General features: G+C 56.6%; 1 protein-coding gene across 2 annotated transcripts; it reads right to left on the reverse strand.

Annotated features, from left to right (window-relative positions):
- Positions 1 to 4,185: 4,185 nt before the first annotated feature.
- NEK8 (NIMA related kinase 8) lies at positions 4,186 to 14,813 on the reverse strand. 2 transcript variants are annotated; one of them, XM_008634390.2, is made up of 14 exons: positions 14,416 to 14,812; positions 13,220 to 13,452; positions 12,436 to 12,567; positions 12,041 to 12,249; positions 11,560 to 11,639; positions 11,109 to 11,290; positions 10,747 to 10,897; positions 9,586 to 9,662; positions 8,346 to 8,463; positions 7,931 to 8,081; positions 7,568 to 7,731; positions 7,194 to 7,352; positions 6,928 to 7,086; positions 4,186 to 5,300 (listed from the first exon to the last, which is right to left on the reverse strand). In XM_008634390.2, exons 1-14 carry the CDS (start codon positions 14,783 to 14,785, stop codon positions 5,272 to 5,274), a joined length of 2,214 nt encoding a protein of 737 aa, XP_008632612.2. In that variant the 5' UTR covers positions 14,786 to 14,812; the 3' UTR covers positions 4,186 to 5,271. The 2 variants fall into 2 exon arrangements, with proteins under 2 accessions (XP_008632612.2, XP_017590659.1); XM_017735170.1 differs by lacking the exon at positions 4,186 to 5,300 and adding an exon at positions 5,915 to 6,746 and having other exon boundaries at positions 14,416 to 14,813.
- Positions 14,814 to 14,993: the final 180 nt, after the last annotated feature.

Raw genomic sequence — 14,993 nt, forward strand, 5'->3', positions numbered from 1 at the left:
GACAGCCCCCTCCGAGGGGTTTGGGGAGCACCCCACCGGGCACAGCCCTCTGGGGGTGTTTGGTACCCACCGCACTGGGAACAATCATCTCAAGCGCCTGTGACCCTCTGCACAGGGAACAGCCACCCCAGGAGTTTGGGGAGCATCGACATCACATCACCCACGGCCCCCCCACCCACTGCAGCATCCCCTGGCCCAGGGCTGGGCTCTGAGGGCACACACCGTACTGTCCTCGCTGACCCTACATGCCCTCCTTGACTCAGAGGTGTCCCAGGGGTGCCGCACACCTGCAGGCAGCCCGGGGCCACAGTTGAGCTTCTGAGCGAGGCTGGAGGTGGGATACAGCTCCCAGACCTGCTCCTACCAACAGCAACTCGTGTCCCAGCCATCACCCACAGCAGGACATGGAGGGGCTGCCCTGAGCCCCCCACGCCACAGGCACGGGGGGGACACACGCTCTTGTGGCTTTGTCTTGCTGGGAGCTCACGCCCCAGGCTGCAGCCAACAGCCTCCTTCCAGCCACGGTTTGCAACTGAGCAAGAGCCCGGAGGAGGGAGAATAAAAGCAAATCTGTCTGGCTCCAGCCCCCTCGTCACTCTTTCAGAAATCAGAGCAGCATATGGGAGTATTTGCCCCTTTCCCCAGAGATGGAGCCGAGCAGATGACAGGCTGTGAGCATGTGTTAGTCCCACCAACGCTCACTCCAGCCAGCTTCCCATTAAGGGTGGCAGTTGCTCCAGACCCAAATGTTAGCAGTTTTCAATTAGCAAATGGCAGAGGAGCGGGATTCCTGGGGGACACGCTGAGCAAGTCGAGCTCTATCACTTGTCACTCAAGGAGCTCACGTTACCCTTCTCCCCGAGAGGCTCTGCTTAAAATAAAACCCTGCAGCAGCCCGGGGGGAGGCAACCTGCTCGCTGCCGGAGCCGCCACGGAGGGGATGGGTGGCTCATTTCTGGGGTTACTCTGAGAGATGTGTTAGGAAAATCCACAAACGCCAGAGGTTTATGTCCAAAAAGGAGACAGAGGAGTCCTTCAACTTTATTCGAATACAGGGAGAAAGGCCACTGGAGCATGCGCCTGCGGGGTTTTCTCTCTCTCGGGGTTTCGGAGGGCACAGCCTCCCTTTTATCCCAGCTCCCGGCCGCACGTTGCCCTCTTCCTTTCCCCATCGGCTGAGGTACCAGGAAGGTACAGCCTTCCCGAACCGCCTACCCCATATCCCCCCTTGAACCTACTGTTTTACCCCAAAGTTCAGAAGTTCAGCCTTGTGCAGACCCTTACCTGTTTCCGGAGCCAAGCTGTCTGGGCCCGGTAAAGAACCTGCTGCCCGAAGTCAGTAGGGGCATTAAGACCCATTTCAAAGACGTTAACACCCATCAAACTGTTTGTAAAGACATTAGCACACATCTTTCCCCTCAGACGGCAGGTCGTTCTGACCTGCACTGCGGCTCCCAAATACCAGGGAACTTTGTACTGGGGTGCACTGGGCATGAGCTGCCATCAGCAGGGGATTTTCTAAGAGAACGTGAGTCGCTGCTCGGATGATGGAGAGCGCTGAGCTAAAGTTTAACCAGCTCCCAGTGATACTGGAAACCCGACAGGTAAAAACAAGTGACAGTGGGCAACTGTACAGGGAGCAGCCAAAGGCACCTTGAGCCGGGGATGAGGCGCTCCTCGACTGGGTTTGCTCAGGGCTGTGACCCCCCCAGGGCAGAATCTACCAGCAGCCCCATGGTCCAGCTGGTTCTGCCACTCTGTGCCAGCACAGCCCACAGCCAGGCTGTCTCCAACAAGAGGTAGGCACTACCCAGACACTGTCCCTGACATGCTGTGACCTGGCCCCGGCTAAAAACTGTCCCCGGACACCACTATGGGACAAGGTTCAGGCCAAAAGGACAGGTCCTTGGTATCCTGGGGGGTGATGGGACTCCAAAGACAGGACACATCAGTCCTGTAAACACAGGCAGCCTGTGACTCCGATGACAGCCACGAAACAGCCGACTTTTATCATTATTTACTGCTTCTCTTTGATGTTTTTAAAATTATTCTTCCCTAACCTCACTGAAGAGCATCTCTGCTAATTAGCCAAGAGCTGACAAAGCCATCAGAAGGTGCTGGCTGTGCCGGCAGGGCGGCTGGGAGGTGTCAGACCCTGCAAACAAAGATCCCTCCTTTTCCCCTCTCCCTAAGCAAAGCCCTCCCCGCACTCAACATCACAGCCAGGCATTTGTCTCACACAAAGGCGACACTCAGGGCAATTCCCTTTGTGGAGGTGATATGTTCCCTGTCCCCCATGATGGGTCACTTCTTGAACCCATCTGGGCTCGGAGAGGCTTCTTCTCCTCTTCCCCAGCCTCTCCCTGCTGCTCCATCCCTCCGCCTTGTATTTAACTTAAACTGGAGGGACAGAAAACCAACGCTCCGGCTTCTAAAGAAGTTAAGGTGGAGCCTTTCGCCCCGGGGAAAGGAGTGGGGAGAGTCCTCTCCCGGCTTCTGGGGCCTCGTGCCCAGGGAGGGCAGGGGTAAGGGATCGAGGCAGACGGACAGAGGAACAGCAGCCGCCCCTCCTGCCGAAAGCCTCGTGGGAATGAGGATACGACCTCGGCAGAGGTGCCGGAATCAAGTCAGCTCCGGGATCAGCAGGCGGTTTGGGCTGTTTCCTGCTACAGTAATGGCCCCAAGTCAGCAGGATCTTATTTGGAACAGGGACAGCCTTTCCCTGGGTGACAATGGCCAGAGGCGACTCGCACCAGGATGCGCAAGCGGGGACCAGGCAGCCTCATCCCACATCACCTCCCCTTCCCACTCCCCTCCGGCCCTGCCTTTCCTTAGCAGGAAGAGCCGCGGGGACACTGATCCACCACCAGCTCCACAGAACACAGGAACAAAACAAGGATAAAGGGAGAAGCCCTGAGACCTGCAGATTTCACCGGGAGCTTCTGCAGGGAAACAAAGCAGCAGACGTGAGGAATGCAAGTGGCCTATTTGCCCGGGCTGCTCTCTGCCTCCGGCAGCGCGGACATGCCTCGGCTTGTCGTTCCAGGAGCTTTTGTTGCTCGGGGCTGGGGGCCTCTTTGTTTCCTTTACCCTTTCGCCAGGCTTGGTCACAGCCCGGTATTAAATTATTCAAATGATCTCGCTGGGCTTCACAGCTGAACTCCTGTGCGGAGAGCCCAGGCTGCAAAATCCCCAGGGCTCCAGCCCTCGCCGGAGCCCCCGGCCCAGGACAAAGCACACTGGTCCACACTGGTTTCCCCAGACTGGAGCAAAGGATCCCAATATTCAAGCTGGTGACACCTCCAGCCCCGGCACGGCAGTGCAAAGGTGTCATAAAGCCGTAAAACCATCCACCTAACACCAGCACACCGATAAGAACGGCGGGGCGAGGTCCGCACCCCTGGATTTGGCAGCCCAGCTGGAGCAGGAAGAGCCTGGCTCCTGACGCAGTGGCATTTTGGTGCCACCGCTGACAAGACAAAGGGTGTCAGACCTCTGTCCTGCCTGCTGCTGTCCCAGCCAGCCCTCAGCCCTGGTAAGGCTGCAGGAGGAACACCAGCCCCTTCCTATGGGATGTGTACAAATGTGGTGTGGGGCGAGGGGAGCCCTGAGAGCTCTGCATAACAGAGGCAAGAGAAATCTGATGCTGGAAGGAGCTGGAGCTGCTGCCAGCTCCACACAGGGAGGAGAGGCAGCGGCCCAGAGGGGCTTTGAGGCAATTGAACCCAGCCCTGCAATCACCCTGGTGCCCAGGCCGGTCTGGGAGGGGAAAGCACCTTCCCCAACACCGGGCTGAGCCGTCCCCTTAACCTGCAGCGCAGGAAAGTGCCAAAGGACTGGCAGAACCTTTGAATTCCAGTCGGCTTCCTGGGATAGCAGGGTGTAATCACTTGAAAAGGCAGCTCCACAAGAAACAAAAAAGGCAGGGAAAAACCCATGCACCCACCCTGCCAGGAGCCAAACAGGGAGGCTGTGTCTGCAGCCAGGGCTGCACACGCCTCTCCCGGCCGGACAGGACCTGCTCCCTTCCCCAGCCGGAGCCTGGGAGGAGAGGGAAGAAAGGGCAGGAGACCTGCAGAAATTCATTACCTTCCACATGATAGAGGGATCAGTTGGCTTTTACCAGAGCCCGTCGAGGTTTCCCTCATTGAAAACAGGAAAGAATCACAAAAATAATTAGAGAGATTTCATCTCAGCCAGCTTATGAAAGCACCGACTTTATACACAACAGATTGGCAACAGCACAAAGATGGATGTGAAAGGAAAGAGCATTTGCAATGTCAGACAGATCAGAGACAGAAGCTCATCAAAAAATGGCCCAGGGCACATGTAAGTTAAAAAAAGAAAAGAAGAGGAAAAAAAATAAAGGAAAGGAAACGACCCTTCTGGAGACAAAAAACGTGACTCCTGTCCGTAACACATGGATGTGCCCCTCCTGCCTTAAAGATCCCTGGTGAAAGCTCATCAGCTCCCTGGAAAAATCTGGGTTAAAAAACTTCAAGTACTGACAATCCCTGGCTGTGTTTTGCTGCCTTCCCCAGCTCAGCTAGGAGCCAGTGAGCCGGTCAGCAGCAGGACTGAGGGGCCTGAGGACAAACGTCAGCTGGAAGATCCTCCAGCGAGCTCCTGGGGCCAGGGGATGCTGTAATTGGAAAGCTCCAGGCGGCATTTCGGGAGAGCTGTGCAGCACAAGGAGGCTGCTCGTGCAGAGCTCGGCCAGCCGTGCAGGCAGGACCCTCCAAAGTGTGCTCAATAAATGGGTGAAACGTTTTAGAGGGGGGATGGGAAAGGACAGACTTCTCTAATTAGCACAGAGGTTTGCATTTAGTCACCCAGCACAGCGCCTGGGGCCCTGACTCCAGACGCTGCTGTGCAAAGGCTGACAGCTCTCTCAGACACGGAGCTGTCAGCCTGGGCTTCGTAACCAGAAACAGTTTCCACAGAGGAAAACAACCTCTGTGCTCCTCACCCTTCCACACAGGCACTTCCAGCAGGGAGGGGAAGAGCCACGGTGTGACCCCCTGAAGGCACACAGGAGCTCTGGGGATGTCCACCCCATGGCATGTTCAGGGCAGCGACTCTCAGGCACTGGAGGTTCACAGTGACAATTCAATAAGTGAGACCAGCTCTGGTTCCTTGGGAACCATCGTTAGGAACTCTCTATTTGCAGACTGCTGCCTTCAGAGCGCAGCTGAGGAGCTCTGGAGCCTGGAGTGTGTCTGAGCCAGGCCACCGTGGGCAGCAGGAAGAGCAGGATGTGGCTGCTCTCACTCACTGGGAAGGCGATTCCTCCACAGCAGCTGAAACACAAAGGGTAAAGACCAAGATTTAGCTGGAAGCCCCACTTTGATGAAGCTACAAGAAGCGCTCTGCCCCACACAGGCCTGATACCCAACAGATGGACACCACAATCCCTGTCCCCTTCCCTACAGGAAGCCATTGCAAGACCTCAGTAGTGGCACAAAGTTAGGCAACGCCCAGCACACAGAGCCCAAACAGGACGAAATGCAGTCTCTTGAGGCTTGTGCTCTCCTCCTCCTCCTCTCCAGCCTGGCTTCTCCCAGTTATTCTGTGTTTGCAGTGGGATTGAGAGGAGGGTGCAGCAGCAGCTCATGATAACCTGGGCAGCAGTCCAAGCCAGTCAAAAGCAGAGTTGGCCCCACAGGAGGAGCAGAACGGCCACCCCAAAGGTGGAGCACAGCTTGCCTGTGCCAGCACCCTCCCAGGCCAGATAACAGCCAGAGCTGACAGCAGCAATGACATCACATGTGTCACTGGATCTCCTGTTTTTGCTGGAGAAATTTCCAGGCAGATTGAGCTGTGTGAAAGCCCAAAGTCAGATCTCAGCTCTTTACAGAGCTCTTGATGCTTTTTTGCACACTGGTTGCTGAGGGATGCTGGGGCAGGCGAGGCTGCTGCCCTCACACCGCTGAGTTTGCACTCCCAGTACTGGGACAGGACAACGTTTCGGGCAGTTGGACAGCAGTGGGGCTACACAGTCCCTGCTCTTACAGTGCTGCAGGTGGGAGCCCATAAACCAGCTGCCACAGAGTGCAGGGCAACTCCAGCAGCGGAAGGGGAGAGCAGCCTGCAGTCTTCCTGTAGAGACAAAACCCTTTTACTCCCATGACAAATGCCCTACTTGTTCCCGAGCCTGGGGACTTGGCCATTCCCGTCCCCTTCACGTGGCAACACACATCACATGAGAGCTGGGCACTCACAGGGGAGGAACGGGAGCCAGGGCCGATTCCGCTGCGCCGGGGCCATCAGCCGGGCCTCCTCCCCTCTGGGCTGTAATTAGCCTCCTTGAAGTGGGCTGAGACTGGAATCCCTCAGCCCAGGCTGAGGCCATAATCAGCCCAGCAGAGGAGGAAGAAAGGCCCCTGCAGCAGTCTGGGCCAGGCTCCCGTTGTACATCCAGGCAACGGAAGGGCAGGTCACGCCATGGGCACGTTTTAACTGCGCTGCGATGCTGCCTTTGGCCCGAGCAGAGAGGAACCACAAAACCATCGCTATCTTTTCCAAACCACAATGGAAAGGCAGCAGCCAAAATGACGCCTCAAATCTCAGCTTCTATTTCAGCAGCATCAATTAGAGAACTGCTCTTTTTGGATACTCTGTGGGCCGCTGGCACGCCAGCTCCCCGCCGGCCGCAGCTTGGCCAGCCTACCTGTCTGGGAGTGCATGAGACAGCCTCTTCCATCCCTTTGCTCCCCTGGCCCAGTAGGAGAGGTAGTGTCACAGAGCTGAAGAGCAGAAGGGGAATTATTTTGGGCTTGAAGTTATTTCCATTCATCTACAGCTCGAGAAGGACTGGAATAACACAGAGCTTACGTGCCAGGGTTACTCGGCACAGCTCCGGTCACAAGGCATTGTGTCTGGCTGGGCCCTCATGGCAGGAATCACAGGGACAAAGCCTTTACTCACGCTTTACTGCCAGCAGTGTGTTCCCGTGGCAGCAGGCTACAGAGGTCACCAGGTATGGATGTGTCTCCTCCAGCTGCACCAGCCTCGGCACTCCCGTTTCCTCGTCCTTCCTGCCCAGGCGTCCCCGGGCTCCTTTCCCCCACGTGCACACCTCACCGTCTGTAGAGGGATGTAAACACACTCGCTGCACACTTGCCTTGACCACAGCAGAGCCAGAGGCCAGCCAGGGCTTGCTGCAGCTCAGGACATGGTGGCTTCAGCCTCACCTGCTCCGATGGCCACAGTGAAGGCATCCCCACAAGCCACCACGGTGACCTTCATCGTCTCCAGCCCCACAACCAGGTGGGGCACGCGGCTGTTGCGGGAGGAGTTGGTGCCCAGCTGCCCATGCTGGTTGCTCCCAAAGGTGTAACAGTGGCCAGAGGCTGACAGCAGAGACGAGAGACACAACTGGGTGTCACTTGGGACACACTGAAACCCCTGAAGCTCTTTGCTGTCTCGACACTGAGCATCCTGCTCCACAGAGCTTCAACATTGTGAGCAGGGTGTCTCTTGAGAGACTGCCCATGGGAAAGAGGCAGAAGGAAGACAGGGAGAATGCAGGTGTCCCCCCTCTCAGAATTTGGGCACACAGCCTCACCTGTGACAGCAGCCGAATGTGCTGTGCCGATGTCAGCACACACAATGGGCTCTTGGTTCAAGGGGGCTGACTGGGCACACACAAACACAGTGGCCTCCTCCACCTGGTCCTCTGGGGAGGGCTCCTCTGCTGAGCTGATCCGGTCTAGGCCCAGCTTGTTACACCTGAACAGGGAAAATCTCAGGCTGAACGCAGCCTGGCACAGACACCCCAGAGACACATCCTGCCCTGGAATAACCACACCATCAGCAGCATGATGCTGAGGGGTAGGATCACACAGGGATGTTTTCTGGAGCTCCTTGGTCACAACACGGACAGGCCCAGGAGGGTAAAATGTAGAGCATAGACCCTCACCCCTCTTACCTGTTGCTCCCACAAGCAAGGATCTGGTTCTTCACTGTGAGGACCATGGAGGAATCAATGCCACAGATGACCTTCTGAGCCTCGTGCTCTGGAGGGACTGTGACCTGCTGGGGGCAGTTGTGGCACTCCAGGGTGCCCAGCCCAAGGCGACCTGGCAGGAGGAACAGAGCAGGGAACAGCTGATGGCAACACACACCCTGAGCACAGCACTGACACAGCTGCTGCAAAAGCCCAGCCTGGGATCCCAGAAAGCAGCAAAACCCAAAGCATGGGGGCCCTGGTATGCAGCAAAACAGCTGCAGCTCTTCCACACCCACCCACCCTGGTACATCTGGAGGGGACTGAGGGCAAGCAGGGCCAGCAAAGGGAGTGGGAACAGGCACAAGCCCTGTTCTGCAAAACAGACACCTCTTACCATTATCCCCCCTGCCCCAGGCAAACACTTCCCGTTCGTTGGAGACTGCCAGGACGTGAGACGCTCCACAGGCCACCTGCACCATCTCGTAGCCCAGCAGAGCCTCCACAATCTTGGGCTGGCAGGGGAAGAGCAGCAGCCGTCAGCCAAGACCTCCCAGCCTGCCCGGCTGCTCCCATTCCTCCCACCCGGCCCCCCCAGACTCAACACAGTGCTGGCAGCATCCCAGTTTTCATCCAACACAAACAACAGAGAAATGTCTTTTTTTTTTTTTTTTTTGTTCCAAACAGTCTTCAAAGGGATAAGAGACTACGTGCACGCAGCACAGAAGATAATGCAAACATCTCTGGGGCGGAAGAAAGCAGCCAGCACAAGAGTTTGGAGAGGGAAGAGGTTCAGCAAGGGTTGGGATTCGCTCCCCTGCCCATGTGGGGAGTGCCAGGGGCTGTGAACGCCTGCTCCGAGCAGGCAGGGGCTTGGTGCAGGATGCGTTGGCTCAAAGGCTCTCAAAGGCTCTCCTGCAGAGGAGCTGTGAGTTAACAGCTCAGATTCGTTAGGTCCCTGGAGGGACCAGGATCTCCACATTTCACCCAGCCCCTGCTGTGACCTGCTGTTAGATCTGACACCTCGCCTCATACTCATTATCCTCCTCAAGTGAAAAGCACCGTTTGCTGGGATCTGGCTGCTGCTTCCAACTGGTCTCCCCTCCCCAGCCATAAGCAGGGAGCAGCTCAGCTCTGGGAGGAGCAGGAACAAATGGGCCAGCTGACCACAGTGACAAATGGCACCAGTCCCCGGGCTCGGCTGAAGGGAGCAATGAGCCCTCAAACCCAGTGTTCTGAGCCAATCGGAAACACACAGCTCTTCTTTAAATACTGGCTCTTTTGAAAAATAACTTTTCTCAGTGAACCCTGGCAGCTGCAGGCCAAGAGTGAAGCAGGCAGGTGTGTGATTGGAGGCAGGCTCCAAGCTGGGAGCCTGCCAACAGCAACCACAAGGCATCTCTTGACTTCCCCCACGCTCAAAGGGATCATTGTGTAGGGGGGGGATAGAAAGAGAGAGGCAGGTTGGGTCTTTTAAAACCCGCAGTGACAGGGAAAGGAGGGGGAGGGGGTCAGATGCCAGAGCATGCCTGGGATGCACATCCCTGGAGCTGGGATGAGCCTGCTCACGTGGGGCAGAATCCACGATCTATCCTTTACCCTGGAGGAGCAGCACGCCCAGCACCCTTTCCACCAACCTGGCTCACATCCGTGAAGTTTCCGTGCCCCAAACAGCCATTGCTGCCGCTGCCGAAGGTCATGATTATCCCCCTGTCTGGAGGAGCAGAAAGAAGCCTTGTCAGTGGCACACGTGAGGCCCTGCACGGCACACATGAGGCCCCACGAGGCGACACAGCCGAGGGGTGGCCGTGGCTCCCAGGACATTGGACCCACTCTGACTCAGAACGAGCTGCAGGAGTCACAAGTCTTGAGTGAGCTTCCAAGGAGCTGCAGGAGCTTCCAGGGAGCAGCAGCCTCACCATGCTGCAAGGGCTCAGTGAACAAACAGCAGTGATAAGAGTGCTGAGATAACACTGCTGCAGCTGTGTACGCAGGAGCTGCAAACCCCACGGTCTGTCAAGGTGTTAAAGTCACAGAGGCACTCCCTGAGCAGCTGCCCAGCAGAGGGGGGGCAGGAAACATCATGGGAGGTAGGATAAACACATGCCCATGGAGTTTGTCCACTGCATATCTGCTGCCCTGACCCCGGCAGAAGAGCAAACAGAGCTCCCACAGGACCACTGGGAGGGCTTTGCTCCTCAAACATGGCCTTGGACTGGTGTGCGTGCTCCCCTTCCACCCAGAACACTTCCTGGACTGCTCTGAGGGGGCTTCAAACCCTGCTATCCTGCAGTTTGAGCACAACCAGTCTTGCAGCAGCTCACGCTGACTCCTCACTGTGACACCAGTCACTGCTGGTCACTGCGTGTGCCCGTGTCATGCTCACAGAGTATGTGACACAGATGTTCCTCACACTGCACCCCCCACTGTCAGTTCTGGTTCCAGGTAACACCAGTGCAACCAGGACAACAAGCACAGGAGATTTCACAGAATCATAGAATAATTTATGGAAAAAAGTAATGGAAAAAGACCTTTAAGATCCTCTAAAGTCCAACTGTTTGTGGCCTTCCCCATACCAGGCAGTTTGAGACCAAGTTGACCAGTGTGGCATCACAGGAGGACCATGTCTGCCATTTCTGACCTCCACCTGATGCTACATGAGAGGCCAAGAGGCCCCTGTGTCACCCCAGCCCAGAGCATCTCTCTGGTTCCTCTCTGAGCAGGCTCCCCGGGCAGTCCCACTGGGTTTTAGGGGGTTCTGGGACTCGGGCAGGTGAAGGCAGGAGGCAGCAGCTCACCTGTGAGGCAGGCTGTGAAAAGATCACCGCAGGACACGTGTTTGATGGTCACTCCAGACTGGCCCTCCAGAAAGCGGGACACAAACTGAGGCTGGAGCTGCTCGGTGGCTCCTGGGAGAGAAGGGCCCCCAGCAGCACCCATGGGAGGAGCCTGATGGAGAGAAGCCATGGAAGAGCTGGCTTGGAGAACACTGATGAACCCCTTCCCACAGGTTTATCAGCATTACCCACACCCTGGCTGGGACTGCAGTCCTGGAGGAGGCAATGCCAGGGTCTGTGAGTGAGCAGAAATTCCTCCTTCACAGAAATCACACATCCGAGGCCTCCACAGCCACTGCCTGCCCCAGGTTCCCTGCACTCACCTCCCACAGGATGAGCCTCCCGGATTTGGTGACCCCAGCCTTCTGTGTCCTGCCAGCAGAGACCTGCACCACCTCGGTGTTCAGCATGGGTAGGCGGAGAGGAGTGGTGATCCCACTGCCCCACGTGTAGATGGATGACAGTGGAGGTGGGATTCCTGTCCTGGCTGAACCACATCGGACACCTGTGGGGCACACAGAAATCATTAGTGTGGATTCCTGACTCTCCTCCCACAGGAAAAGCGATGGTACCAGCCAGTCCAGGTGCCAGCACAGCTGCCAGAGCCAGACCAGTGCTGGTCCAAGGGGCTGCAGGGCTCCTCCAGGGCTCAAGGAAGGTGACATCTCTTAAGTTCCTCTCTCCAGAACCTTGAGTGCCTCTCTGACTTGTGTCACCCAAAGGAAAGGGTCCTTCCAAATGGAGCTGAGTTGAACACACCATGCCAGAACTCACCCCTTGGCCTGGCACTGCTCGCCCGTCCCCCTGTCCGGCTGTGGGTCACTGCTGGCACCGGAGCCAAGGGCTTTTCAGGCCTGCCAAACCAAAATCCAGCCTTTAATGTCCTGCAGAGCTCTGGATCACAGAATGTCTGGGCAGAGCTACAGCAGAAACCATGGCTGAATCACCCACGGCACTGCTCGGTGCTTTGAACAACCTGAGAGAGGGGAGTTGGCACCAGTTCACTTCCCCCTGTGCTCACAACTCTCTGTTTGCTGTCACTGTGATGACAAGCCCACACCTGCTGTGGCACCTGCCTGGCTCTGAGCCCCTGGGCCAGGCTCAGCTAGCAGCAGCTGCACATTGGGCAGCACAGCAGAGCTGCATTGGGAAAATGCTCTTTTTGGAGCTCAGAACAGAGGCAGTGAGCTGGTCAGACATGTTGTGGGCTGTGGCAGCCCGTCCCAAGGGACACTGAGGTGGCAGTGTCACTTGCCTCCTCATTTTGACGCTGCCCACGTCTGTGTAGAGGTTCAGGAGGGGCCGAATGCAGATGGCCTGGGCCATGATCTCATTCAGCTGGGGCCGCTTGGAAGGATCCAGGTTGAGCATGCTGAGGATAAGCTGGCGCAGGTCGGGGCTGTATCGATCCGATATTGGGGCAAACGTCCCGCTCATGATCTTCAACACTAAGGCAGGAAGGTTCTGGAGAGAAAACAAGAGACAAACAGTGGCTGGGCAGTCAGGGGCGAGGCCAAGGAGGAAGGAGCTCTCAGCACTGCCCTCTGCCTTCACACTTCCCGGCTCGCTGAGAAGCGATCCCAGCATACATTTTCACCTCTGTGAGGGGCCACAGCTCCCTGTGCTACGTGTAAACCATAACCCTCTTACCGCAGCTTCAAAAGCCCTCTTGAGGCTGGCGAGCTCGTAGAGCACACAGCCCAGGGCCCAGATGTCACTCTTCTGGTTGTAAGGCTTCCCTTCACAGAGCTCTGGGGAGATGTAGCACGGCGTTCCCACCACCTACAAGAGACAAAAATTCACCACAGTGCAGTGAAACTGGGGCAGAGAGGTGGAAAGAGGAAGGCTTGGTGCAGAGCTGGCTGGAACACCACCACCTAAAGCTCCACAGAGCTGGGCTTTTGTTCCCTTGGCATCAACAGCTGCCTGACAATCTCAGTGAAAAACATGAGGATTTGCCTTTCCAGTGACACATCCAGTAATTGCCTCTAATTTTGCTTCTATCCACTTGAGAGAATCAGAGCCCAGAGCACTGAGCGTGATACAAACGTCTGGTCAGATTAGCCCAGGTGGGGAAAGACGCTCAAATGTCAAGCAGAGAAAGGAGATTAAGGCAGGATGGGAGCGCACAGGCAGGAATTTATTTGCCAAGGATGTGTCAGACGAGTCTGCAAACACCACCCCCAGCAGGAGCCACCCTGTCTGCCCTCACCAGTGGGCCCAGACAGCCCATCCTCTCCCAGCTTCGGGCAGGTCTTTCTTACCTTTCTGCAGCCCACAGAGCCACAGCAAACTCGGGCATGAAGATAGCAGCCCGTATAAACTCCAAGGAACAAAGCAGCACTGCCTAAAGCCACTTCCAAGAGACTATTGTGAGCCAAATCCAGAGTTTCCAGCCTGCTGCCATGGGATAAGAAGCTCCCCTGCCACTCACCGTGTAGGCTTTGCTCTTGCTGCTCAAGATTTTGGAGATGCCAAAGTCTCCGATCTTGACGATCATGCGATGCTTGTCCAGGAGGATGTTCTGGGTCTTCAGGTCACGGTGCAGGATCTGCTTGGTGTGCACATGGTGCAGGGCCAGGAGGATCTGCACGAAGAAGTGCAGGATGGTGTCCTCATCCAGCAAGGAATTGCAGCGCTTGTGGATGAACTCTGCCAGAGTGCCCCCTGCAAGGAACAACAAAGGGCTGTGGGCATGGGGGGCTGCACAGGACAGCACAAAGCTGGCCTAAAACTGGGGGGATTTTGCCATTTTGGCATCCTAACAAGCCAAGCATGTGGGAAAAACACATCCTGGTGGCACACACAGCACATCCTCCAATGCTCCTGAACAATGGCAGCACAGCTGGTGGGAGGAAGAAACAGCCAGAGAGAAGTTACTGTTGACATATTATCAAAAGCAGCAGGAAAAGAAACACTAAAATTACAGCTCTTGGAACAGGACATAAACCTCGAAGGCAGAACAAGCTCAGCCTGTTCTGCAGAGGAGAATTCCTGCAGTCCAAGAGGCCACGTGGCACAGAGAGGCCCCTGTCAGGAAGGGGAGGTCCAGATTCAGGGCTCACGAACAGCTTTTAGCAAACCCTCATGCAAATGTGGATTTCATCTGAAACTCCACAAGAAATCTTGCTAGAAATGTGGGGCCAACAGAGTTGAAATGTGCCTGAAACCTGAGCCAAGATGGTAACACGCTGATCAGGGACAGAGGGGTTTGAAATCTCCTTGTTTTGGATATGATTAGCAGGTGTAAGGCATATAATCATGGAATGGCTGGGGCTGGAAGAGACCTTGAGAGGTCACTGCTCAAGCAGGGCCACTGAGATTGTCCAGTTCCAGGACCTCTCTTCTGGGTATCTCCAAGGATGGTGACTCCACCACCTCTCTGGTAAACCTGCACCAATGCTTGGTCACTTGGCTCATGGTCAACTTAGTGTCTACCAGGAACCCCAGATACTTTTCTACAAAAATATCTGCTCAAGAGAGACACGCTTGGACTCCTGGAGGGCCAAAGCACAGGATCTTCACAAGGAGCACAACGTGAGGCCACAGCAGCTTGACCCAAAGAGAGCCAAGTGCTTGGCATCCCCTGGACCTGCAGAGGAGCCAGCACTGGGGGACAGCAGGGCCCACCTGGGGCGTATTCCATGGCGATCATGAGCGCCTTGTCCTCCAGGAAGTTCTCGTAGTACTCGATGACGTTGGGGTGGCTGAGCAGCTTGAGGACCTGGCACTCGTTCTGTGCTGCCAGCCGCTCATCCTTGCTCATCTGCTCCACCGGGATCTGCTTCAGGATCACCAGCTTCTGGTCAGCCTTGCGCAGACACAGGTGCACGATGCTGCGGGGGCAGGGACAGGACCTCAGCGCGGGGACGGGGCACACAACGCAGGGCCTGGCCACCACCCTGGGGTGACACAGATCGCCTGCAATCCCCGCGCCCCGGGGTGTCACACGCTCCGTGCCGTGTCCCCCTGGGTGCCACACCCCGGCCGACCCCCGCATGGCCACAAGCCCTTCGCTGCCAAAGGGGCGGGGCCTCAAGGCCTCCCGCTCCGAGTCCATCCTTGGGCCCGGCTCCTGTCGTTTCCATGGAGACACTTCCGCGCTGCTACGGCGTCCGCGGGCAGACAAACCGCGCCGTGCGTGTAAGGCCGAGGGGGCTCCGTGTTTCGGCCGGGAGCGGGGGGAAACGCCACCCCCCGCTTGGGTG

This window comes from Corvus brachyrhynchos, unplaced genomic scaffold, assembly GCF_000691975.1.
Source record: "Corvus brachyrhynchos isolate BGI_N302 unplaced genomic scaffold, ASM69197v1 scaffold145, whole genome shotgun sequence".
Lineage (NCBI taxonomy): Eukaryota > Metazoa > Chordata > Aves > Passeriformes > Corvidae > Corvus > Corvus brachyrhynchos.

Bases quoted from the DNA above. Each gene is read 5' to 3' on its own strand.
- NEK8 (XM_008634390.2), bottom strand. From the start codon at position 14,785: ATGCGGGGGTCGGCCGGGGTGTGGCACCCAGGGGGACACGGCACGGAG. The intron at 12,250-12,435 runs GTAAGAGGGTTA...TTTTCTCTCCAG, and splicing joins AGAGGGCTTTTGAAGCTGCG to AACCTTCCTGCCTTAGTGTT. The intron at 11,291-11,559 runs GTGAGTTCTGGC...TGTGCCCCACAG, and splicing joins GAGCAGTGCCAGGCCAAGGG to GTGTCCGATGTGGTTCAGCC.